Source organism: Priceomyces carsonii (assembly GCF_900007245.1).
Source record: "Priceomyces carsonii strain CBS4050 genome assembly, scaffold: Debaryomyces_carsonii_scaffold_3, whole genome shotgun sequence".
NCBI classification, from domain to species: domain Eukaryota; kingdom Fungi; phylum Ascomycota; class Pichiomycetes; order Serinales; family Debaryomycetaceae; genus Priceomyces; species Priceomyces carsonii.
Window position 1 is genome coordinate 872,486 of NW_026946676.1, and position 24,106 is coordinate 896,591.

The 24,106-nt window shown below is 37.9% G+C and overlaps 13 protein-coding genes across 13 annotated transcripts; 4 read left to right on the forward strand and 9 right to left on the reverse strand.

Moving 5' to 3' along the window:
• Nucleotides 1–379: 379 nt before the first annotated feature.
• Nucleotides 380–1,822, forward strand: HXK2 (hexokinase 2; the record flags this gene model as incomplete). The annotated part of the gene is made up of 1 exon (XM_062952883.1): nucleotides 380–1,822. The coding sequence occupies one exon, from the start codon at nucleotides 380–382 to the stop codon at nucleotides 1,820–1,822; it is 1,443 nt and encodes a 480-aa protein (XP_062809742.1).
• A 215-nt stretch (nucleotides 1,823–2,037) lies between these two features.
• MIM1 (Mim1p) lies at nucleotides 2,038–2,523 on the forward strand (the record flags this gene model as incomplete). The annotated part of the gene is made up of 1 exon (XM_062952884.1): nucleotides 2,038–2,523. The coding sequence occupies one exon, from the start codon at nucleotides 2,038–2,040 to the stop codon at nucleotides 2,521–2,523; it is 486 nt and encodes a 161-aa protein (XP_062809743.1).
• Nucleotides 2,524–2,651: 128 nt separating this feature from the next.
• On the reverse strand, nucleotides 2,652–3,083 carry RPR2 (ribonuclease P protein subunit; the record flags this gene model as incomplete). The annotated part of the gene is made up of 1 exon (XM_062952885.1): nucleotides 2,652–3,083. The coding sequence occupies one exon, from the start codon at nucleotides 3,081–3,083 to the stop codon at nucleotides 2,652–2,654; it is 432 nt and encodes a 143-aa protein (XP_062809744.1).
• Nucleotides 3,084–4,291: 1,208 nt separating this feature from the next.
• On the reverse strand, nucleotides 4,292–5,498 carry PRCAT00002992001 (multifunctional nuclease; the record flags this gene model as incomplete). Its single annotated transcript, XM_062952886.1, has 2 exons — nucleotides 4,292–5,421; nucleotides 5,486–5,498. The coding sequence occupies 2 exons, from the start codon at nucleotides 5,496–5,498 to the stop codon at nucleotides 4,292–4,294; spliced, it is 1,143 nt and encodes a 380-aa protein (XP_062809745.1).
• Nucleotides 5,499–5,661: 163 nt separating this feature from the next.
• PRCAT00002993001 (FG-nucleoporin) lies at nucleotides 5,662–8,679 on the reverse strand (the record flags this gene model as incomplete). Its single annotated transcript, XM_062952888.1, has 1 exon — nucleotides 5,662–8,679. One exon carries the CDS (start codon nucleotides 8,677–8,679, stop codon nucleotides 5,662–5,664), a length of 3,018 nt encoding a protein of 1,005 aa, XP_062809746.1.
• A 199-nt stretch (nucleotides 8,680–8,878) lies between these two features.
• APN1 (DNA-(apurinic or apyrimidinic site) lyase) lies at nucleotides 8,879–9,889 on the reverse strand (the record flags this gene model as incomplete). The annotated part of the gene is made up of 1 exon (XM_062952889.1): nucleotides 8,879–9,889. The coding sequence occupies one exon, from the start codon at nucleotides 9,887–9,889 to the stop codon at nucleotides 8,879–8,881; it is 1,011 nt and encodes a 336-aa protein (XP_062809747.1).
• A 344-nt stretch (nucleotides 9,890–10,233) lies between these two features.
• Nucleotides 10,234–11,295, reverse strand: PRCAT00002995001 (uncharacterized protein; the record flags this gene model as incomplete). Its single annotated transcript, XM_062952890.1, has 1 exon — nucleotides 10,234–11,295. The coding sequence occupies one exon, from the start codon at nucleotides 11,293–11,295 to the stop codon at nucleotides 10,234–10,236; it is 1,062 nt and encodes a 353-aa protein (XP_062809748.1).
• Nucleotides 11,296–11,422: 127 nt separating this feature from the next.
• On the forward strand, nucleotides 11,423–13,945 carry PRCAT00002996001 (uncharacterized protein; the record flags this gene model as incomplete). Its single annotated transcript, XM_062952891.1, has 1 exon — nucleotides 11,423–13,945. One exon carries the CDS (start codon nucleotides 11,423–11,425, stop codon nucleotides 13,943–13,945), a length of 2,523 nt encoding a protein of 840 aa, XP_062809749.1.
• Nucleotides 13,946–14,028: 83 nt separating this feature from the next.
• PRCAT00002997001 (uncharacterized protein) lies at nucleotides 14,029–14,790 on the reverse strand (the record flags this gene model as incomplete). Its single annotated transcript, XM_062952892.1, has 1 exon — nucleotides 14,029–14,790. The coding sequence occupies one exon, from the start codon at nucleotides 14,788–14,790 to the stop codon at nucleotides 14,029–14,031; it is 762 nt and encodes a 253-aa protein (XP_062809750.1).
• Nucleotides 14,791–15,111: 321 nt separating this feature from the next.
• On the reverse strand, nucleotides 15,112–17,778 carry FAR1 (cyclin-dependent protein serine/threonine kinase inhibiting protein; the record flags this gene model as incomplete). Its single annotated transcript, XM_062952893.1, has 1 exon — nucleotides 15,112–17,778. One exon carries the CDS (start codon nucleotides 17,776–17,778, stop codon nucleotides 15,112–15,114), a length of 2,667 nt encoding a protein of 888 aa, XP_062809751.1.
• Nucleotides 17,779–18,543: 765 nt separating this feature from the next.
• On the reverse strand, nucleotides 18,544–20,970 carry VPS70 (putative zinc metalloprotease; the record flags this gene model as incomplete). The annotated part of the gene is made up of 1 exon (XM_062952894.1): nucleotides 18,544–20,970. The coding sequence occupies one exon, from the start codon at nucleotides 20,968–20,970 to the stop codon at nucleotides 18,544–18,546; it is 2,427 nt and encodes an 808-aa protein (XP_062809752.1).
• A 908-nt stretch (nucleotides 20,971–21,878) lies between these two features.
• PRCAT00003000001 (uncharacterized protein) lies at nucleotides 21,879–22,484 on the reverse strand (the record flags this gene model as incomplete). The annotated part of the gene is made up of 1 exon (XM_062952895.1): nucleotides 21,879–22,484. The coding sequence occupies one exon, from the start codon at nucleotides 22,482–22,484 to the stop codon at nucleotides 21,879–21,881; it is 606 nt and encodes a 201-aa protein (XP_062809753.1).
• Nucleotides 22,485–23,547: 1,063 nt separating this feature from the next.
• On the forward strand, nucleotides 23,548–24,027 carry PRCAT00003001001 (uncharacterized protein; the record flags this gene model as incomplete). Its single annotated transcript, XM_062952896.1, has 1 exon — nucleotides 23,548–24,027. The coding sequence occupies one exon, from the start codon at nucleotides 23,548–23,550 to the stop codon at nucleotides 24,025–24,027; it is 480 nt and encodes a 159-aa protein (XP_062809754.1).
• Between the last annotated feature and the right edge of the window lie 79 nt (nucleotides 24,028–24,106).

The window sequence follows — 24,106 nt, forward strand, 5'->3', positions numbered from 1 at the left end:
TCGGAAAAATTATTTTGTTATACTGATATAGTCTAAAGAGCTTACTTATACACAATAAGAGATCTATTTCTTTATCGTAGCTCATAGGCACAACGTCTTAGTATTAGTAGCGTAATTCATACTCTTCAAGCCCTTAGTACCTCCACACTGTGACCCCCACAAGATGAGCCTTATGTTCCGTCTTTGCTGCTGTCCGACTCCGACAAATTTTGAGCCCACTGCCAGTATTTTTCAGTCGGCCGATATGCCAACACAAAAAAATTAGAAAACTAACTAGTAACTTGATAAACAAAGCTTCTATAGAGCTAATAAGGTAACTAAGGTCATAACACCAGAAGTGCTTTAAGAATAGACAAAACATTTAGAATATAAGGTTAAAATGGTTCGCTTAGGTCCAAAACCTCCACAACATAGGAAAGGCACATACAGATATGTTCCCCAAGAACTTTTAGATGAATTAAAAGTACTTGAGACTCAGTTGACTTTGTCATCCGAAGTCTTGCGTAAGATAACGAAACATTTCATTTCTGAATTGGAGAAAGGATTATCGAAGAAAGGCGGTAACATCCCGATGATACCTGGTTGGGTTATGGATTATCCCACTGGTAAAGAGACAGGATCATACTTGGCTATAGACTTAGGAGGAACAAATTTGAGAGTGGTCTTGGTGAAGTTGACTGGTGACCGTAAGTTCGACACTACGCAGTCGAAATTTGCTTTACCGAAGGGTATGAGAACCTCTACTTCTGACAAGCTTTGGAAATTTATCGCTGAGTGTTTGAGGACATTTATTGAGGAAGAATTTCCTGACGGAGTATCTTCTCCATTACCTTTGGGATTCACATTCTCTTACCCTGCTTCCCAGAGATCTATTGATACTGGTGTCTTGCAAAGATGGACCAAAGGTTGGGATATCGACGGTGTGGAAGGAAAAGATGTTGTACCAATGTTACAACATGCAATTAAGGATTTTGATGTTCCAATCGAAATTGTTGCATTGATTAATGATACCACTGGAACCTTGGTTGCATCATTGTATGCGGATTCTGAAACAAAAATGGGATGTATTTTTGGTACTGGTTGTAATGGTGCCTACTATGATGTTGTTTCACAAATTCCAAAATTAGAAGGTAAGGTTCCAGAAGATATTTCTCAGGATTCTCCAATGACAATTAACTGTGAGTATGGTTCCTTTGACAATGAGCTTGTCGTCTTGCCGAGAACTAAGTATGATGATCAAATTGACAAGGAGTCACCAAGACCTGGACAGCAATCATTTGAGAAAATGATCTCTGGCTACTATTTAGGTGAGGTTTTGAGATTGATCTTGATAGACTTATCGTCAAGAGGTTTAATTTTTAAGGATCAAGATTTGACCAAGTTGAACGAAAAATTTATCATGGACACCTCATTCCCAGCTAAGATCGAAGAAGATCCATTTGAGAATTTGAGTGACACTGAGGAATTATTCGATCAAGTTTTGGGCATCAAAACAACTGAGGGTGAAAGGCAAGTCATTTGCCGTTTGGCTGAGCTTATCGGTGAAAGATCCGCTAGATTGTCAATCTGTGGTATTGCTGCAATTTGCCAAAAGAGAGGTTATGAGACAGCTCACATAGCAGCAGATGGATCTGTTTTCAATAAATATCCTAACTTCAAGGAAAGGGCTGCAAAGGGATTGAGAGATGTCTTTGGATGGGAATCCAAAGAAGATCCCATTATCATTGTCCCTGCGGAAGATGGTTCTGGTGTGGGTGCAGCTGTTATCGCTGCATTGACTGAAAAGAGGTTAAAAGAAGGTAAGTCCGTGGGGTTAAAGTAAAATAATGATATAATCCATTTTTGATTTCTCTTAACATACATAGTTACCAGCTTTAGGATACTCTTGAAGATTTAGCTATCCAAGATGGCGTAAACGAATATAAAGATTATGGCACGTGCTTGAAAGTTCGAGGTCAATGTGACCTTTACCGTGTAGGAAGAAATATAGTAGCAAACAGCAGTTATTAATCTTAATAACAAGTTCTTTACATAGCAATGTCGACGTTTGGCCCAGAAATTCCTAAGGTCTCCTTAGAGGACATCACCGAGGACGAATCTAGAGATGATGAAACTAGCCAGAGTGCAGATATAGAAGATATCGAAGTTGATGCTATCCTTAGTGCTAGTGTTTCTGACGATGTTGATAGAATCACGGAGAATGATATTGCCGTGTTACGCAGCCAGATGTCTTCTGATCAACTTGTGAGTGATAGGGATGTGATAAATACAGAGATTCTCATTGAAAATGGTAAACAAGAGGAGAGAGAGTTGAGCGGACAGCTTGTGTACACAAGCTTATGGGATGTATTGACACGAGGTTCTATAAATATAATACTTCCGTTCATCAACGGTATGATGCTTGGATTTGGGGAAATATTAGCTCATGAGATTGGATTTAGATATAATTGGATAGGAGCAAGAGTTCAACCGCCGAGAAGAATGGAGCGTAAAAACAACTCTGCTAAGTCCCAATTTTTGTAAATAGCTTCACATTTGGAAACTGGAAACAGTACTCTCCGAATTAGATACTTTTGGCTATCAAAAGCAAAATGTGTTTATCTGTTACGTCGCATAGGTTAATATAATACCTAACTCATATAAAAAATTCTTCATGACTCTTCTGGAGCTCGTGAGGTATTTATTAACACTTCTTTCCTTTCGCTGAATACGACGTAGTCCCGATTCCGTCCTATTGGATATCTTTTCTTCTCATTGCAGACTTTACATTGATGTACTAAAACATCAGCACTAGCAGTCGACTGTTGTTTCGAGGTATTCTCTATAAATATACTCATGCTCATACCGGGTATTAATAAAGAAGAGCATTTTTTGCACAAAGATCTCTTAATTGAAGGCGAGAGCTTAGTAACTGTCTTCTTCGAAACTAAATCAACATTTCTAGCCAATGATCTTGAAAGAACACTATAATTTGACTTAAATGCAAAGTGATTTGAAGCTTGATACAAGAAAGATATTCTGGCATAATGGTCCCTATGGGATACAGACTTGGGAGCTTGCTTTGCTTCCTTTTTCACCTTCATGACGTCTCCTTCTAGCTTCTTTTGGTTAAGACGTCTTAAAGGTCTCACGACATTTGTTGATGTCGTCGATGAGACAAATTCATCAAATCTGTAGACAACACGAGATTTCGAAATATCATCATATCACTTAAAGCTAACAATTAACTATTGAAGACTAAGTGAAAATCTACTATAATGAGTGGATACGATAGTGCATTATCGATTTTTTCGTAAGTTGTGATTCTGGGTATCAATTCCTCATGGCTACAACAGCTATAAGGATTATTGGACGTCGCCACCGGATCCTCGAAAATATACTAACTAGTTTCTAGGCCTGACGGGCATGTTTTTCGTAAGTTTTAATAAGATAATTGACATTGAAGAGACTTTTACTAACAATTACCAGAGGTTGAGTATGCTTCTGAGGCAGTCAAAAGAGGTACCTGTGCTGTGGGAGTCAAGGGTAAAGAAGTGGTTGTATTAGGATGTGAAAAAAGAACTACATTGAAATTACAAGATCCACGTATCACTCCCTCAAAGATATGTAAAATCGACAATCATGCATTATTAGCTTTTGCTGGGTTAAATGCTGATGCTAGAATATTGGTGGATAAGGCAAGAGTAGAGGCCCAGTCACATAGACTTACATTAGAAGATTCTGTATCCATTGAATACTTAACCAAGTATGTAGCCGGTGTTCAACAAAAATACACTCAATCTGGAGGTGTGAGACCATTTGGTATAGCTACAATAATTGCTGGCTTTGATAGCAACGACAACATACCAAAATTATACCAAACAGAGCCTTCTGGTGTATATAACGCATGGAAGGCTCATGCAATTGGAAGATCATCTAATACGGTTAGAGAATTTTTGGAAAAACACTATGAAGCTGATATGAGTGACGAGAAAACTATCAAGTTAACCATCAAGTCACTTTTGGAAGTAGTCCAAACTGGTGCTAAGAATATAGAAGTATCCGTATTGAAGTCTGGTGATAGAATTGAAAAATTGTCAATCGAGGAAATCAAGAAATACGTCGATGAGATTGAAGAAGAAAAAGCTGCAGAAGCTGAGAAGAAGAAACCAAGATCTAGAGACACCTAGTTAAAATAGAGATTCTGATGATCAATTACGCCTTTTCTCATATATTAATGAAAGTAAAGAGGAATTTAAATTCTTAATCTTGAAAAATTTGTAAGATAACACTAATTATTTTGGAGCGTCCTTTACCTTTTAGATTTGACTTTCTTGTTTTTACCATTTTTTGCGTCTGCCTTTCTTTTGCCCTTGTCGGCATCTTTTTCTTTCTTAGGAACGACAGAAAAGAAACCATCGAGGCGGCCCTGTACTCCTGCTTTTAGACCTTTCTTCAACTTCTCCGCTCCACTCCTAACTCTATCCTCACTAAATCCTTTTTGCTTAACCATATATTCTACAAGTCCTTCCACATCCGGTTCTTTCCATTTTAAAGTAATCTCGTTGGCATCAGCAACTTCTGGGTTCATGAATAACTCTCTTGCCTCATCGAAGGGCCAGTTCTCGGGAACCGAGTACTTTGTCTTGTCGGGGTTATCATTTATATATTTTACTATATTATCGAGTGAGCCATGTTCTTTAATCAACTTGAAAGCCGTTACAGGCCCCACTCCTTTGATTGTTTCACAATAATCACATCCAAGCAAAATACACATATCAATAAACGTCTTCTTGTCCATTCCCAACCCCTCTAATACTTTGTCATAGTCAATTTGGTCTATGGGCATCTTTCTAGCCTCTGAAAATGTCAAATGTCTTAAGACAAATGGCGGTTCATAACACAAGGTATCCATATCTTCTGATGCTGCAGCATAAACCTTTCCATGTTTTGCAAGAGATGCACACTCTGCTTCTGCTTCGCATGGAGCATCGACATATGGAATACCCATCAAAGCCAATAATTTTTTGGCTTCTTCATTCTGTTCTCTTGTCACTCTTACTGTTCTCTTCTCGTACCTCAAAATCTCTTCTACAGTACCAGTATCCTTTATATCATCCCTTTGTTTAAGAGCTTCCTCTTTCCTCAAAAGCCTTTTTTCTAATTCTCCTCCTTTCAAAACCGGTGGCTTTCCATCAAACACATATACTGGTTTAATGTTATTTTCAACAAGCCTAAGTGTTCTATAAAACATTCCCAGTAAATGTGAAGTGGTCTCTCCTTCTGCAGTTGTTAATTGTTGACCATCAGCCTGTCTAACAGCAATCAAGAACTGATATAAACACATAGAAGCATCGATAGCTACTTTCCTACCAAATAAATTTTTCAATTGATATTCTTTAAACGCATCAGGCGCATGTTCCTTGATCAATTGATTGAGACCTTGAAAATAAAAGTTAATATAAGAGCTAAGGTAAATGTAGTATCACCTGAAGAGTTAACTTACCCTTTACACCCATAGTTTGATACTAAGTAAGAGATGGGCCGATTTAACGAAAGATACGTCTTTAATTATCAAAATATTTAAATTCGCGTCCTTAAGATGCACGCTATATTAGTTGCAAAATGACTATTTAAGAACTATATACTTCCCTAGCAAAGTTATTTATCGCTAACTTATCGCTACATTGAAGACACTGTAAAAGTCCAGTTACCAGTAGACGGATCATAATTTTCAAAAGTCATATCTGGTAAGCCCTTCAACTTGTCGATATGCTTCTTGACCACATCGCTGTTGGGATCCAAAATTGGCAATTTGTCAGCTTTGCTAATAGGATAACATCCTTCGAGAGTAATTCTTGCTGGCAAGTTAAGACCATCTCCTACTGGAGGTTTGTTATCGTCTGGATATACAATGCATGACTTCGAAGCAAAGACGATAAGATTGCCAGCGATATCATCAAGGTTGACAAAACTTGATAGATCAACAGGCTGTAAGAATTCAATAACACCGTAGTGCTTACGTCCTACCTTGAAGTTTTGTATGGAATGCAATTCGGAGAGTGATTTTCTTTTGAGTTGAGATAATGGAGGCGAAGTCCAGTAGCCATCTTCGTCGACTTCGCTAAGAGTGTCAGAGTCTGCTCTGGAATAATCCAATTGTTTTGGTGTTGAGGTGATATTTTCATCACTACCATTTTCTGATTTTGGTGCAAAGGAAACTTGTTTTGGTGCAGTGACATCAGATTCTTTTTCAGTCAACAATGGGGACAGTGAATCGTAGGATTTGTCTAATACCAATTTCTTGAAATTGGAACTTGGAGTGAATATATCGGATGCAATTATAGCAGCATCTGTATCATTCGAGAATACGTTATTGGACTTCGTTGTCGTTATAGTAACATCTTTAATACGAACGTTTTCTTTCTTAGGTAAAGCTGAGGGCCAAAATAAAGGTGAAATCTTGCGACCGGTGCTAAGCGTAACCGGTTTCTTCAAATTTTTTGATGGTTGCACTGGAATTGCCATCGGTGTATTTGCAGGAGTCTGTTGAGTTCCAGTGATACTTTGGAATAGCTGATTGGAGCCATATGGATCTTGTGAAATAATATTACCTAACGGTTGAGGATTGGCCTGATTTTGCTGAGGTTTATTTAGACCTGACAGGAAAAGACCGGTATTACCACTAGGAGCGTTGTTGTTAGATGACCCAAACAAACCGCCAGAGGGCTGGTTGTTAGTCGTATTCTTGTTTCCAAAAAGGCCCCCTCCAGTACCGCTCGAAAATGCGTTATTTGTATTATTAGGAGGGTTATTGGCTGTATTTCCAAATAGCCCGCCAGTATTATTGGTATTATTATTGTTATTGTTGTTGTTGCCGCCAAACAATCCACCAGACGTATTTCCAGCATTATTATTTCCAAATAAACCACCGCTACTTGTTGGTGCTGATCCCGGCTTGTTTCCAAAAAGTCCACCCGAGGTATTGTTATTTTGGGTAGATCCAAACCCACCAGACGTATTATTTTGACCACCAAATAATCCTGTTTGAGGTTTATTAGCACCAAATAAACCACCAGAAGCATTATTGTTGGTCTGTGAGCCACCACCAAAAAGCCCTCCTGTATTAGCAGTATTGTTTTGAGTGCTTCCAAAGAGTCCCCCAGTATTTCCAGATGGTTTACTACCAAAAAGTCCAGAGGAAGCATTAGTATTAGTATTGTTATTGCCGCCTGATCCAAATAGACCAGAGGAATTACTGTTTAAATTCAGACCAGCACCCAACGAGGTATTCTGGTTACCTGATAAACTATTTGGCTTGGCACCAAAAGGATTGACGTTAGTATTATTTGCGTTGCCCCCAAACATACCACCGCTACCACCACCTCCAAATCCTGAAGCATTATTAGTGGAACCAAATGCAGTATTAGCATTGTTACTGGTGCCAAAGGGACTACTTGATTTGTTCGCGCCACCAAATGGCGAATTGCTTGTGTTCCCAAATGCTGACGTATTGTTATTTGACGCTCCAAATGCGTTCGAGCCAGTATTCGAGTTAAATAACGAATTATTATTATTCCCAAAAGGCGATGTGTTAGTGTTAGAATTATTTGATCCAAATAATCCACCACCCGTATTGGATGATCCGAAAGCAGACGATGATGATCCAAACCCACTTGGTTTATTAGCCCCAAATGCATTAGATCCTCCACCGAAAGCACTACCACCCGAACCAAAAGCAGAACCAGTATTAGCATTGGTTCCACTGAAAGGTAAATTATTTTGTGCTCCTCCAAAGGCTGATGTATTGTTCGAATTGGATCCGAATGCTGAACCTGTGTTACCAGAGCCAAAGGGTGATGTATTGCTGGCTCCGAATGCCGAAGAAGTATTATTGTTGTTTGCCCCAAAAGGTGATGAACTGGTGGCACCAAATGCAGAAGTATTGCTGTTATTATTCGTATTCGTATTACCACCAAAACTAAAACCTCCACTTGGAGCACCAAATGCTCCCCCCGATGAAGTGGGAGGATTACCGTTCCCAAATTTTCTATTCTGTTCATAATCCTTGAGCCTCAATTCTTCAAAAGAGAAATTTTTATACTCGGGCATGGAACAAATGTTTTGGAACACATTAGTTCCACTTGAATCTTTTTCAGTATAGGGAGTAAAAGCCTTTCCCCCCGTACCATTGTTGACGTTTGGATCTGAAGAAATCCCTCCGAAACTACTCGTTGTAGCAGCTCCAAAAGGTGATGTATTAGTATTAGTCGGCGTTCCGAAGCCACCAGACGTGCCAAATGCAGTTTTATTGGCAGATCCAAACAAGCCTCCACTATTGCCAGTATTGGAGCCAAATGCTGATGTCCCCGTCGTACTTGGAGCTCCGAAAGCAGAATTGTTGCTACTGAATGGTGCAGAGTTTGAAGATCCAAATAAACCACCACTAGTGTTTGATGATCCAAAAGCTGAACCCGTGTTTCCTGAAGTCCCAAATCCACTTCTGTTTCCAAATGCACTTCCTGCTCCGGTATTTGTATTTGCAGTATTGGCTCCTCCAAATATACCACCACCTGATGAACTGGTATTTGCTCCAAATGGCGAGTTCCCAGTGTTATTTGCCGCAGTCCCAAATGGTGAATTGTTAGTACCACTGGAAGATCCAAAACCTCCAAATCCTGAAGTCGTTCCTCCGAACATGATGCTTTATTCAATTGAACTTCTTTGTGAGTTTGTTCTATTGATGATTACTGGAAGTTCTTGCAATGTTTACGGTACCGGCAAGATTAATCCTTCAAGAAAATTAAAAAAATGTCGTGCGTATTACCAATTATCAACTATCTATACTGAAAGCTATATAATGTCGCTTTAAATGCTAGAGAGAAAAGAAAGGGAAGTACTAAAGTGTCGTTTGTATCTTACGTTTCTTGGTACTGGTCACCTTTATTGCTCGCTTTTGCTTCTTTGAAGTTTTCTCTAATTTTACTTGCTTCTCTTGAAACTTTTTCAAGTGGCTAGCTCTGTCCAGCTCACCTAATTTTTGGAGCGCCTCCAGCTTGGCCACAAATTCTTTGTCATCCTCCAGCTTCCCCTCTAGCCATTCTAGGAGCTTGATTTCTTCTCCGTAGATCGAGTCATCGTCCGCAGCTGGCGTCTCTAATATAATTGGAATACCTTGAAGCTTTTCCATATTGGCGATGAGCCTAAAGGGTTCAAGTCCTAAAAAGCCTTGTCCCAAGTTCTGATGCAAGTCTCTATTTGCACCGAGAGGAGCCTTTGAGTCGTTCAAGTGTATGGCACTTAAGTACTCCCACCCGATCGTGTCTTCAAATTGGTTCCAAAAATCGTCAAATTTCTCCTTAGTGGAAATATCGTAGCCCGCTGCGTAAGTATGGCAAGTGTCGATACAAACCCCAACTCTTGATTTCTCGTTCACCATTTCAATGACGTCTTTGATGTCTTGTAATTTAGAACCTATGAGATTTCCATGACCAGCCATATTTTCAATTACTATCTTCACAAAGGAAGTGGCTTCAATTGCCTTGTTAATATTACGCGCTAATTTCTCTAATGCTTCTTTATGATCGCCATCTAGGCTAGACCCAGGATGAAAATTGTACAATCCAATTCCAAGCTTTTCACATCTTTTCAAATCATCCAAAAATGAATCATAAGCTTTCTGCTCTTTTTCAGTATCTGGATTCGCCAAATTTATGAAATAGGAGCCGTGTGGTAAGATATCCTTTAGAGGATTATATCCATGTATTTTGCATAAATCAGCGAATTTCTTGACTTCCTCTTCGCTAATCTCTGGAGAGACCCATTTTCTTGGTGACTTCAAAAACAAGGCAAAACTGTTTGCTCCGATATTCATAGCATTTGTAACTGCTTTGGATATACCACCAGCCATTCCAACATGGGCACCGAACTTAAACCTATCTGTTTTGATTCGAGGATACTGAAACTCGTGGCTCTTCTTAACAGTGTTGACCACTGCTTTCGTAGTGGTCACCTTTTTCCTATCATATAGGTTAATAAAAATCTTGTACCATTATTGAAATCCTCTCTACTCACATCTTTGGGGCCATTGTCAACGATAGTGATATTTTAAACTTAGTTTCGTTGACTTGGCCGTTAATTTGAATATCTAGTACGCGGCTCGGCATCTCGATATTGACGTACTCAGTCTATGCTCAAAATACAAATTCTTAATATTAATATTGGAATCTCTATATACAGCCATGAGTTTGACACCTACTTCTTTATAAGGTCTCTAAAAAGATTTGCACCATTATTATAGGTTATAATAGTCGATCTATCGGAAAATTTATCTCTTCTTTTCGAAGAGTTACTTGTACTGGGTGCCATTTCACTGGACTTATAGTGGTCAAGCTCAAAGGTCCTGCGAATATTGGGGTCACAATAAGCAATTGCTGCTATCAAAGTATAGTAGGCATCATTTGCAGCATTATGAAGATAACCATGAGGTATAGAGACAAGCCTCAATATTCCTCTTAAAGAGCCACCTGTGGTTTTAGTGATTTTATATAAGGTTGCGGTATCTATGACATGGAGATCGCTTGGGAATTCAACACCCATGCTTTTTAACCATTTAATGTCCCCCAGGATATTATGACCCACTAATACTCCATTTGCTTCTATTAGATAATTTCGAATAATAGCTTGCATAAATTGGGCACATTCTCTCAACGATAATTCATATGAAATGCCGCTTAATGGATTAGACTTATTATCAGGTACAAAGTTGCCGTTTTTCATTCTTATGTGTTCTTTTACAAGTAAGTGAATTGATTTCACGTTAGGAATTATGGAATTGACCAGATCTGCTGGATCATAGATGCCTATCCCTACTTCAGTAATTTTGTTGTGGTTTCTCTCCCAAGCCTCTATATCTATGGAGAGGAGAGGTCTATCACGCACATATACTTTACTCATAGTATCCTTCAAGTATTGAATATTTCTCTGTCGCAGGTCCGGAGGGAAGTGAAACACGTTATTCTCGAAATAATCATCTAAGAGCTCTCTATTTATTTGACTTAATTTCAGTAAGAGCTTTGGACTAGTTCCTACTTTAATAAAATTCACATTTTCTTTGATTATTTCCTCTTTAATTACTTCTTCTTCAATTACTTCTTCTCCAATTATCGCATCAGATGATGATTCCAGATCCATTAATACTAAATTTGGGACTGATGACGTTGTGATTTGGGTTCGAAATGGATTATACCTTACTTTAGCTGCGTTCCGTGTATATCTTGAGCCTAATTTTGTTATCTTTGTGAAACTCCCAAGCATATTACAGCTCTATTAGGAGAATTTGTTGATGCCAGAAAAAGGCACGAATTTAGGACTCGATGATCTACGACTTATCAGCTTGATGCACAAAATAACATTCTTAGCATCAACTCTCAAAAAATAGACTATGACGAGCCTAGAACCATTTGAAAGAGACTTTGAGAAGCTAAAGAATCAGCCCAGCTCTGATGACGTTGAATCTATACTCAAAAAGTTTGACAGCATCTCGCCAAATAGTTCAATCTACTTAACGTTGATACAACTTTTATTGTATAATACAATCCCCGAGAGTTACATATACCTACCAATAAGAGTCAAAGATATAACAAAAGATAAATTGAGATCCCTATCAGGGATAGGAGGTATGCTAAATATGCTTGAAGTAAGCTCTAGAAATTTAAGTGATAGCAATAAGCATCTTGCCCAGCTCATGATGCAGATTTTAATCGAGTTATTCGATTCCCAATTGGTGCTTTCTTTGTTAAACAAGCATCAAGAAGATTTAGAGCGTAAGGAAATAGAGAAATTGATTTTTAGGGGAAAATGTTTTGGTGTAATCAGCGAAGTGTCTTACAAGTTTGACCTTGATGTTGATAATAATACTTTCGGAGATTCTGACAAATACGCTGCTTATTTGAGCTCCAGTATATTGTCATTGTATGATAAATCCAGTATGAAGTTGATAAACTCCTTTCTTAATTCCGCAAGGGTGTTCAACAGCAACGTCTTACTATACTATTATGATTGTACGTTCAACGAAACTCAATGGCCCAAATTTCTAGAGTCCTACAACTTGCTAAAAAGGTTTGAAAGAAAGGGATTCACAAGAGCACTTTTCTCAAAATTCATATCTAGGAGATATTTGCAAGATACTTGTACTGATGAAGAGATATTGGCATTGTCATCTCTTCTTAAATTTACTTGTGACCTGTTAGATGACACGTTTTTCCTCGAAATATGCAAGTTACAAAATACCAAGCTCAACAGTTTAGTTTCATTGATCGAGTCGACTCAAGATGATAAGAAGTATGATGCTATAATTTTTGCTGTATTGAATTCTTGGTCCGACGAAGGAAATATAAAGTCTGAACCGATATCCCAACAAGAATACAAGACTCATTTACTTTTATGCTTACTCCATTTAAAAGGGAAAGGTAAGTTTTTAAGCGAACTACTGAGAAGCCCTTTACTTTTGACTGCAATTTCCAACAGGCTCAGCTCTTTTTCTAATCATGTTAAATCTTTAGGAATAATTGTTGCTGATTCTGTGAGTGTTTTAAGTGAACAAAAGAAGATTTTCAATATTGAGCTACCAAGAGAATTCACATATTTGACGGAAGAAAATAGTTATTTGCTGTCTTCAATTAAAGATGTGAAGATCGACTCAGCTTGGAAAGTCATAAACCTGCCACGAATTGAAGAAAACGATGAGCAAGTAACTGTCATTAACGATGACAGACATACATCGAGAAAAGGAAATGTAGTGGATTCTGACGATGAAAGCGATGACGATGATACTGTTTATGATCGTAATAATGTGACTTCGCCGATATACATTAAAGATTTGCTAAATTATTTAAATGCGGATCCCCAGTCCGCCGAAGCACACGAGATGAGACGTTTAGCATTAACCACTGGGCCAACATTAATCCGTCAAAAGAAAAACTTTGGAAATGAAGTCAGCTTTTATTCGGAAGATCTTTTAACTTTATTAGTGGGCTTATCTAATAATTTCCAAGATAAGGACTTCGAAGAATTAAAACTTAATTGCATGATTGCTGTTATTGCAAGCGATCCCCCTTCAGTTCTCCATTTATATAAACTCCTTCTCACAGGTGACTATTCATTGCAACAAAGAATGATGATTTTGTCATCTTCATCCTTAGCTGCACGGGAGCTTAAAGGTTTCAAAGATGAAGTGGTCACTAAGTCTTTTTCAAAGAAGGATTTTCCCTCCAAAGAACTTCCTCCGCAAGTCCATAGAGCTCTTTTAGGAAACGAAAATCTCAAGGATTCTCTCGATACAACTAGTGAGATCCAAAGATCTATTCAAAATGACTTGATGCACGGGGCTTCTGAAGACTTTAAAGATGAGTTATCTGGTGGAAAGATATTACGTATATCAAGAAAGTTGACTAAGAAGCAGGCACCAGTCTGTGGAGGACCTATAATCAAGAATTATGCTAAAGTTATCAGCTCCTATTTTTACTTTCCGTTGGTAGAAGTGTGGTATAAAGCTGGTGGTGTAAATATAGGCCATTACACTCCAATATTCATTGCTCATTATGTGAAGACGCTTACATTGTTGTTGCATGCTGCCTATCCATCTGCTACTGATTTGCCCGATATGACTAAAGAATTCTTCTTGATTATAGTTCCAATTTTGCTGGCTGCAACTCAAGATCAGTTGCAAGTTATAGAAAGTATAGTGACAGGGACATTATTGGTCCTTGACATAACTGATGATCGAGATATTTTGAATAATTACCACAATGAATTGCAAAAGATCAAAAATTGGGTATCTGTCTTTTGGGAATCAATAATAGATGATAAAGTAAAGAGTCTTTGTGCAAGCTTATTGCTCAGGTTATCGAAAGTCGAAGAGAACCTTGAGCGATTACTAATAGATCAAATGAATAGTATGTATTAAAAACTCTAATGACTATCATTATATAAAAATCTGTATGCTTCAAGTTAAGGTTATAACTATGGCACATGACAGGCTGTGAAACTTCACATGATTTGTAAGGCGACGGTAAGTCCAATAAAAGCACCACCGAGGGCAAACTTCTTCCACTTGTAATCTTTTTCAAAAGTGATAGCCTGTATCCTATTAGCATTGGAAGTCTTGTTACCGTTAACAGAATGGGAAGATTGAGCAGAACCTGAAGATGAAACAGCATCTGATAGTGAGCTCTCCATGGTGGTAGCTTCCCATTTTGATTGGGAGCCTGTAAACCCCCATTGGTTGTATGTGACTCCTGTTTGAGTGGTTCCCTTTGTTGAATGACCCGTTGAAGCCGTACTGGGAGTTGATGTGCCTTTAGTAGTTGAATCCCCTGTTGAAACCGTAGTGGCAGTCGATGTTCCTTGAGTTGTTGAAGAAGCTGTGGCTGGGGTCCACCAGAGTGTTGTCAGTGTTCCTGTCGTTCCTGTTCCTGTTGTATCTTTAATATCTTTTGTATCTTTTGTTTCTGCTGTTCCTGTCGTGCCTGTTGTTCCTGTCGTTCCTGTCGTTAACTGGGTGTTAGTAGTATCCGCCATTGTTTGCGTCTTCACTGAAGGATCTGTATTTGTTGCTGTTGAAGTATTTTTGTTTTCAGTATTAGTTGTTGCAGCCTTCGCATTAGCATTCGAACCACTACCACTATCTGATGAATCGTCTGAACCAGTATCATCTAGGCTCCCTAGGTTATCTGCTTTTGCAGTTTGAATCAAAATAAGTGAAGCAAAAAGCGTCGAAGGAAGATAATATGAATTTAATTGAAGTGACATGGTCTATAATTACAAAATGAAAGATATATGATTAGGAATCGGTACAAATTTATATTCCTTGATCCAAGATGATTCGAAACGTCACTGAAACGTCAAATCTTGCACATAGGGCATAATAACATTAAAGCCAGCCATCAAAAAGCGTTTTAGATGATCTTCTCGCTTAAGCCTTGCAGCCATTTTTTTTCTCAATTAATTTACCTAAAAAGGAAATATCCAAACATACCAAGCAAGTGCAGTAATACATCAAAGCATTAGGGTCCCAATGACAGATTTTGATCGTGATTCCTCGCTTACCTAAAAAGCAACTTATAGAATTAATCATATAAGATTATTAACCAAGTCTTGACATCTTATTAAAGCAAGAAGTTGATCTTGAGTAAAAAGAGTACTTATATCATTAAGCTCATCAGCCAAAAACTTGGCGTATTCTTCATTATCAGCGAAAATTCTTGTTTCCATTTTACGAAGGCGCAGTGGTGAATCTTCTTTTGAAGGCTTTTCAAGGTAATAATGAGAGAATGGTGAGCCACAAATGGAGCCAGCACCTCTGACCAGCCCGAATACTATTGCTATGCAACTCAGTACAAGTTCTTTGCTCTCATTCGACAGGCGTCTTGAAACTGAATTTAGAATCTCAATGACTGATAACTCAGTTTTCTTGCGAGCAAAGCATTGATCTCTAGGGGAGGATAATGGAGGATATAAAGGAATATCTATGAAAAATGAATCTTGTGTTTTTCCATCTTCAGAAATCGAAGGGCTAAAAGACCCTGTTTTCTTCAATGTATTGTGTTTTGTCTTGTTTTCTCCCTTAACTAGTTTCTTGGAAATAATCTGTCGTTCATTGAATACTTCGAGCCATTTTGATTCATATTGCAAAATAGGAATCTCTTCATGACTCTCGAGTTTTTCTTCTACAGCGCCTTTTTCGAACTTTCCAAGTCTTAATACTAGTTTAAACAAAACGTTCTTTGCAGAAAATGGAAGTAAGTCCCGAACTATTATCTTTAGTTTTGAACACTTTTCTAACTTTGTCATCTTACCGTTAATTTCAATCTCAGCGATTTCGACAAGATCATTCGTTTCCAAGTCCTTCGAAAGGTCTACCTCTATCTCCGAGAGGCAGTTGGATTGCAATCTTTTAATAAAAGTTGGAATATTTTGTATAAATTCTTCAAAACAGTTAAATCGTATGATATTCTTACCAACTCGTAAGCAAATACCATCATCACTTTTAAGCTTTGAAAGAGAATGACAGAAACGCAATGATTCATCATCATATTTTTCACTTATTCTGATTAGGGTAATTGAAATACTGGAAATCAATTTTTGCACCAATAAGTTCAACTTCCCTTCATCACCTGGCAATGCGTTCTCGAAATCACTTGAACTTATTACCATAAGCTTGTTCAAACATTTAGATCCTTGGGGTAAGAAAGGCAATAGTTCAAGGCACTTTTCTAATCCCATTTGAAGTTCCTCAGTTATATTAAAAAAAAATGAATCAGAAACAACACGAATATCATTAATTATGAAATCCCAACCATCCCATGTTGACTTCACACATCCAGTGAAAGTTCCAGAATAGCAGTGCTTACCCTTTCCATCTATCCCAGTAAATATTAAGCCCAATGTATCACAAGGTCGTAATTCCTTCCTTATGTGATCCAAAGACTGAATAACACGAGTTTTAAAATCAGAGTTCTTCAAGTTGCTCCGGTTGACTAATGGAACAACAACCAATAAATTAAGTGATACGGGTTCTGGTAATGGAAGTATTTTAGTAAGAAACGAGGAAGGAATATCTGCATCATTGTTTATAAGTTGAGCCAATGTTATGATATCTGAGGGTAATTCAGATTCGTTTATTAAGTTCCATGCATTGCACGTCAATTGCATCAAAGGTGTACTCGTTAGAGGGATTTTCTTAGCCAATTTAGTTAAAAAAGATTCCCACTTTGCTAGTACAACTGAATTTTGATCGTGTATTTGCAATTCAGGAACCACTTCACTAGTCAAATTGAGGATAATTCCAGTATCGGTTGTATTAATGCTGCAAATATCCGAATCTGTCAGTATTTGGCCTATAAGTTTAGCGTCTTTTACCAAAGCAATGACCCTCTCGAAATAATAACAGCAGACTCGATCCCAATCTATTCCATTTGTACTTATATCTAACCAATCAAATGATACAAGCTTACCTAGATTATAGTCAGATTCAAAGAACATACTCCAGTTTTCCACAGCACTTGTTAAATATTCTTTTACCTCAACCTCAACCTTTCGTCTTATCCACATTTCCTCTTCTGAATCGGGAGCTCTAGTGTAAATCAATGGTGGCTTGACTGTGAGTAGGCAATTCAAATCGCTATTAGTATCATCAGATATAGCAAGTTTCTCCTTGTCGCTAGCGATCGATATTCTTGGTTTTAGTATCTCTACCTGATTCTGTTTGTTGTAATGATTTGAAGAGCCATGTGGTGTGAGTAGTTGAGTATTTGTCCTTTCAGAGTCATAAATAGGCGTAGCTGGCTCGCTTTTAGCTGACGGTTCTTGAGTCTCCAAAAGGATATCCCGTAATATTGTGGAACTCAACTCTTCGTCAACGCAGTTGGTCTTCAGCTTACAAATATTGCACTGGGGCAAACGATCAGGATTTTCTTTATTCACTACTGCAATGAAACAGTCTTTATGACATAAATCATGACATGTTAAGTGGACAACAGTTTCTCCTGGAAGAATCACACTCAAAATTTCGCCGCAAAAGGCACATGTCTTATTATGAATTGAGCCTTTCTTATTTGTAAGCTCTGCACTGATACCAAGACCCTTTTTAGGCTCCTCAATCGCTAATGTTGGAGTTATCCGTCCTTTTCTAGCCATCTTTAATGGTCCTAAGAAACTAGCACCCTGAAATTTATCAAGGATGAGTAAAGTTGAATTTCTCTTTCTACTATTCTGTTTTTTCACGTTTCCATCACTCATTCTATTTTTATACTTACCTTCGACTCGATACTCCCTTGAAGCAACTGTGAAAATACAACTTGTGGGTCCTCAATATTGACAAATCTAATTTCGTTTCTTGAAGTCTCCCTAAAAACAAGATTGAAACACAGATGATACAAGTTTTAGTCATGCATGTAGCCAAGGATGCTCTTTTAGATAGTACATGCATTATCGCTTTATTGTGTGAATTTCCCTTCCACGTTTAGCCATATCACACAAAGAGACACTAACACATATTCATAAGCTAGATATATATCTATACTAATAGAGAGCATTAAAAGACGAGGTGTATAGTTTTTGTGAAACCTATAACCTTCTACTGTCCCATTGCTAAAAAAAAAAGGATGTGGAGCTTCAAGTAGTCTTAACGCAGGGTGCGTACGTGCATAGATAAGATGTCAAAAAGTACATCAAGAACTATAGGTCACTATCACGTTGGCATACTAAGGGAAATGCTCTGTGTCCCTGTTGTAGGTTTGCATCCCCTTAATACGTCGTCAACGACTCTCGTTTTTTCCCGTTTAGACGATCAATCGAAATACAGAAACATATCACCACATTTTCAGCGTTTCCAAAACAGGAATGATTGCGACACTCTTTCAATCCTGCATCGTCAATAAGATTTTGATTATCTTAGTTTGAGACGACAAGAATTGATAGTCTCGTCTAGATTATTGAATGGACTACAATTTACGTTAGCTACGAAAACAAACAATTTTCGATAAGCATTATAGATCCTATAAACTAGAAACAGCCAAGAATGCCTACTACCAGGTTAGCCTGAAATGCGAGACGAGCTGAGACTCTTCTGACAGATTTGGAGACGATTCCTAACCACTCAACGAATCTGTCCAAGTTCTCATCTTCAGCTGCCTCCTTCAAACCAGGGAGAGATTGGCCAGCATATCCTGTCTTTCTGCCACTGGCAAAGACAATATGCTTAAACCAAGGTCTCTCGTACAAACCTTTATGGTGTAAAAAGTTTCTTTCGAAGTATTGAATAAGCTTATTGTGATGTTTAATTTGCACATAAAGCCTAATTCTCTGCCACCAGTGCAATGAATCTCTATTATCATATTCCAACTGAAGCGCTTTAGATTTAATATCAAAGGCCTCTGTGGAGTTTTTCAACAGGAGGAGATCGTTCTTCGTTGAAGAAAGCAATTCCGCTAACGTCGCGTTCTTGTGGTGAGCAACATCAAACATGTGAAGAACCTTATTATGTTTACATGTTTGAGTCTCCATGAGCTCAGGGAATGGGAAACGTGGAACAGAGGAGTAGTATCCATTAGAAGACTCGTCAATGAACGCGATTTCGTCAACAGAATAAGTTAAAATATCTTTCCATACTTGCTGGTTACTCACAGTCTGGTGCAACCAATCCTTTGGAATGATTGAAAGAGTTTCATTGTAATATACTTGTAATGAAGAAGCATAATCATCCAAGGTTAACGGAATAACAGCCTTCGAATCTAAGCCCAAGACTACTAGGCCTAGATACTTGGCGGCCAAGTTATGATAGACGAAACCTGGATCCCCAAATTTTGACATCCAATAATAAGAATCGTAATTGGAATGATATTGGTAAATTGAATCCCCTTTGCCTGGTCCAAATCCGATATCAGCTGATGGAATTCCAAGGTGCTCCAAATACACAGTGTAGTCGGAACCAGAGCCGAGGATACTGATTTTGCCTTTCGTTTCTTTTACAAAATGGTCATACAAAGAACCTGATCCTTTTTTGGGGTACTGAAGTTCCTTGGCTGTTTCAAGCAAAAGTTCATTTAAAACTGGGGAGGCGCTTAATGATAAAAATCTGCCAACCACAGCACTATCTAAGTTGAGATACGCAATCACTTTCCGGCTTAAATCTTTTGCAAAATATTCTCCCTGTTCCGTAGATCCTAAAAGCCCGTATTCTTCTCCATCAAAACTTTGCAAAACTATTGACCTCTTGAATTTGTACCCTGAAGCCTTCAACGTTCCTAAAGCTCTTGCAAGTTCAATAAGTGCAGCAGAACCACTATTAGGGTCACCAGCTCCACCTTTTATCCAAGCATCTCTATGGTTTCCAATCACAATAACTTCATCCTTATTTTCACCTTCAATTTCACCGTACACGTTCCATAAAGGAGTAATGTTAAAGACTTGATTATTATATAAGTTTAAGGTGACATTCTTGTTTGGTCCAGTAGAATAATCAAATCCATCGAGGGAACCCTTCCAACCATCTTTGATCTGTGATCCATGTCCATTCAATTTTTCTAAAATTGGCTTGACTTCACGATAAGAGATTGGTAACGCAGGAATTTTACCAATGGAATCGTAAGGGGACTTACGCTCAACACCAGGCTTGGATGCATAGCCTGGAGTTGTAGGGTCTCCTGGTGCAGAGTTGGGCGCACCCAAGAATTGAACACTTCCTCTTTGAACAGAACTCTCCTGCCTAGCAGGTCCATCTGGGTATTGTTTATATCCATTTTCTGGGGTGATTCCAAAATCATCACCTGGATCAGTATACAACAAAACACCAACTGCACCATTATCTTGAGCAAATTTGACTTTCAAACCTCTAAAGATCTTTCCATATCTAGCTACCGCAATTTTACCCTTCACGTCAACTCCATGAGACTTCAAGTTTTCAAAATCCTCCAAGGTTCCGTAATTGACGTAGACGTATTGCGCAGTCACATTACCATTGGCTGCGTAAGCTAAGAACGTTGGCACCAAACCTTCACCATAAGATGTTTCATCCTCTTTGATTTTATCTTCCTTTAAAGGAGCCTTATATAAGAGTTTTTCAGTCTTTGCATCAATTAAATTCAAATCGTGGTCTTTGGGGTAGCTGACAAATATATCGTAGGTGTCGATTGTAGCCGTAAATCCATACTCCTCAAACTTATCTTTGGTCCACTCCACGAGACCATAATTTGTCCCCGGTAAATGTGCCTCTGATGTATACTTTTTAGACCAATCGCTTGCTAGGTTGATCTCCAATGCATCAAGCAATGCTGCCTTTGGGTCAATCTCAGTATCTGCGAAGTAATAGTTACTTGCACCAAAATAAAGCTTCACAGATAAAACAACTAAAATAAATACTTTTATAAAAGTCTTCAACTTATTGGACCTTTTGGGTCTCAAGTGGACTTTATCTTCAATCTTCTCATCCATATTCAATAAATAAATTGTTAATTGAGTCAAAAAGCCTAAACCTTCAGAGGATTATTGCCCTCGTTATATGAACTATGGACCAAAATGGTGCCATATTTCGCAAGGCACTTTTATTATATAATTGCTTACGTAATATGCCTAACTACGTAATGCGAAAACGCTGTGGCGATAAGAATAAAACGGAAAAAGATAGAGCCACCACTGGCACCTGATCAGCCATGATGCAACTTATCTCAGTAATCTCTGCGCAAACTTCTGATGGACCCAAGAATATCATCTTTCATTCTAAGCAATATATAACTTCTCCAAAGCGAGTGAATAAGGCATGAATAAGGCATTGTGTAGGCCCTTTCCAATAGAGTGAGTAGAGTTTTTTTCTTGATATCCAACTTTTATAATTTAAGGTAACTAGTTCCAAGTTTGACGAAGTTTTTGCAACTATGCTACAGATCAGTTCATACGAAGTAAAATTTAAGAGCTTGGATTTTTGCTTCTCGTCATTATGTCTATTTCTATCTTCGATCTTTCCCTTTCAAAACACAATCTTACTATATAAATACTATTGATCTTGAGCATTTGAACACATTTTTGTGGTTACTATGTATTTCTTCTACTTATTTGAGAAAAACTACTTGATGAACAACTATGAAACATATGAGGGTCTCCAAGCATTACGAAGTTTAAGTGTAATTGCAGCAAAACGTACCTTTGGGCCCTTTATTACAACAGTAAGCTTGATCTATGGCAGCTACAAAAGCGCGTACTGGAAAAGACTTTGATTCATTCTTTTTACATCTGCAAGCCGACAAGTCATAGCCCTACACGGATTGCCCCTCAACATCCTATAGCAACTGGCCGCGAATTTACGATGGGACTTACCTTGGTGACATATAGTTAATTTACATCCTTTACTTCTTAAAGACCCCCATGTAATACCCAATATGATCTACTTTGTATCTTTTATCGAGATTGAAGTTATTGTCGCGTTTAATGAATGCTTCTTTTTCTAACGGAAGCGAAACATTGCCAATGACGCTTAATATATCTACCTCATCAATCTGGGTATCCACAAAAAACGTCACTAATATAGGTGGCGGCTCATTGTCATCCAGATTATCTGAAGAATCTAATGTATCAATTTCAGAAGGATACTCTATTCCAGTACTTTCACTGACATGCGTTATCAAGTTCTGTCTTGCTTCATTAGTGAAATTAACGTACTGATAGACCAACTGATACAACTGATCGTGTAGTGACGCTATAGTACTATTTATAACGTAAGTCTCGTTGTTCATACCATCATGAGATAATGAAACACTCAAATTATACCAGTCATCATCAGTATTTATGACCTGCCACCACTCCACACTCCTATTGTTATGTCTTATATTCACGTCAACGGCCGAAGCATTTATGATGAAAGGATAATCGTGAATGCTACTAGAAAAAGGGGAAGCAATCACGAAGGATAATAATTTTAAACACGTACAGTAGATCAATATTCTACGAACCATCTCCTCTTAGTTGTGGATGCCTTTGCGTTACTATGAACTGTTGTTGATCCCGTGATGGGTTGATACCAAACTGCTGCAACCTAGTTAAGTTGACGGGCACGAATTTTGCTTTGCTTGAGGCTTTCCGTTGAGTTGGCACTGTTTGAGGTCGACACTGCGCTGAGAGTGGTGCTTGAAATTACAATAACGAGGTATTAAAATCTCGTTGTTTGTAACCGTTTCCTCGAGACCCTTTTTTTGTTTTTGCTTTGGTAATAATTGTTTTGTACTGAAAAACTGTGGGATCTGATATTTTGCGCTTTTCATATAACTGATGTTTGGTTTATTTTATTGATTCAAACTGGAAATTTAGCTTTCTTGAAATAAGGTAAAAACCTCAAGATTCTGGGAAACTGATGCTTTGTGATCAAGGAGCAAGACGCTAAGACTTTACAACATCTTTCCAAAATGTTTCAAGATATCACAGAAGAAGTACATGTTTTCGAAGACTCTTCTTTTGACTTAGCATGCAAATATGAAGGAAAGTTTTTAATCTCTTTCAGAGGCTTCATATTCTCTAGGTTCATAAACTAAACTAACTAAAGTATCTTTTTGTAAATTAATAATTTAGGAAGTTATTTTATAAGCATTATTTTTCTTTACATGTATGCATTTACGTATAGAAAAGCTTTATATATACCTCATCTTTCTACATACTTTGCAACGCTTTATAAGATATGGCTATCTAATTAGGAAGAAGAGGCACTGGATTTAGTAGTTTAAGAATTGAATCTAGTATGTTTGATAGTACACTAGAAAATATCTAGTGACATCATAAACATATGCTTAGAAGATTTCGACAAGCAATTGCTCCCGGTGGCCAAGCTGGCTAAGGCGCGAGACTGTAATGGGTTTTCCTCAAAGTAATCTTGAGATCGGGTGTTCGACTCACCCCCGGGAGATTTTGCCTAATTTTTCAATTTTTTTTTTAATTTTTTTTTTTGTTCCCTTCTGCATAAGATGAGCATTGATTTAATTATAAGGTTAATTTTTTTTGGGAAATACATATAAATTACTACCCAAGATGCCTACCAGAAACTCCGTTAATAAACCTAAGGACAAGATCATTAGTAATAGACACGCTGCCTCGATTGGAAAGAAGAGGGCGGCTCGCTCTTCTAAAGCAAGAGTTACGGCTTCTTCTACTTCTAGATATGATACCAACACTGTACCAAGACCCACAGAATCCAAAGCACTTGCATTATATGCTGGAAAGTCTGGAGACTCAAAACTTATCACAAACAATACACTTTCTAATAAACGTGCCAAAAAAATTGCTAGAAACCAAAAGTACGTAGACAAGAGAAATGAAAAATTGAATATTGATATTACTTCCAAGGAAGAGGCCATGATGGAAGACGACACTGAAGAAAGCTTACCAGAATCAAGCACATTGAAAAAAGTAAAGGATGCATTATGGACCGTTATCGAAGACAACGAAAAAAATGGATTAGAGATCAAGACAGATGGAGAAGGTACTACTTTAGGAATACAAGCATTTTAGACTTTGTAAGTTTGATATGGTATGAATAGTGTTATATAGACGACAATTGCGCATTTAGAAAATGATGTCACATTTAGTA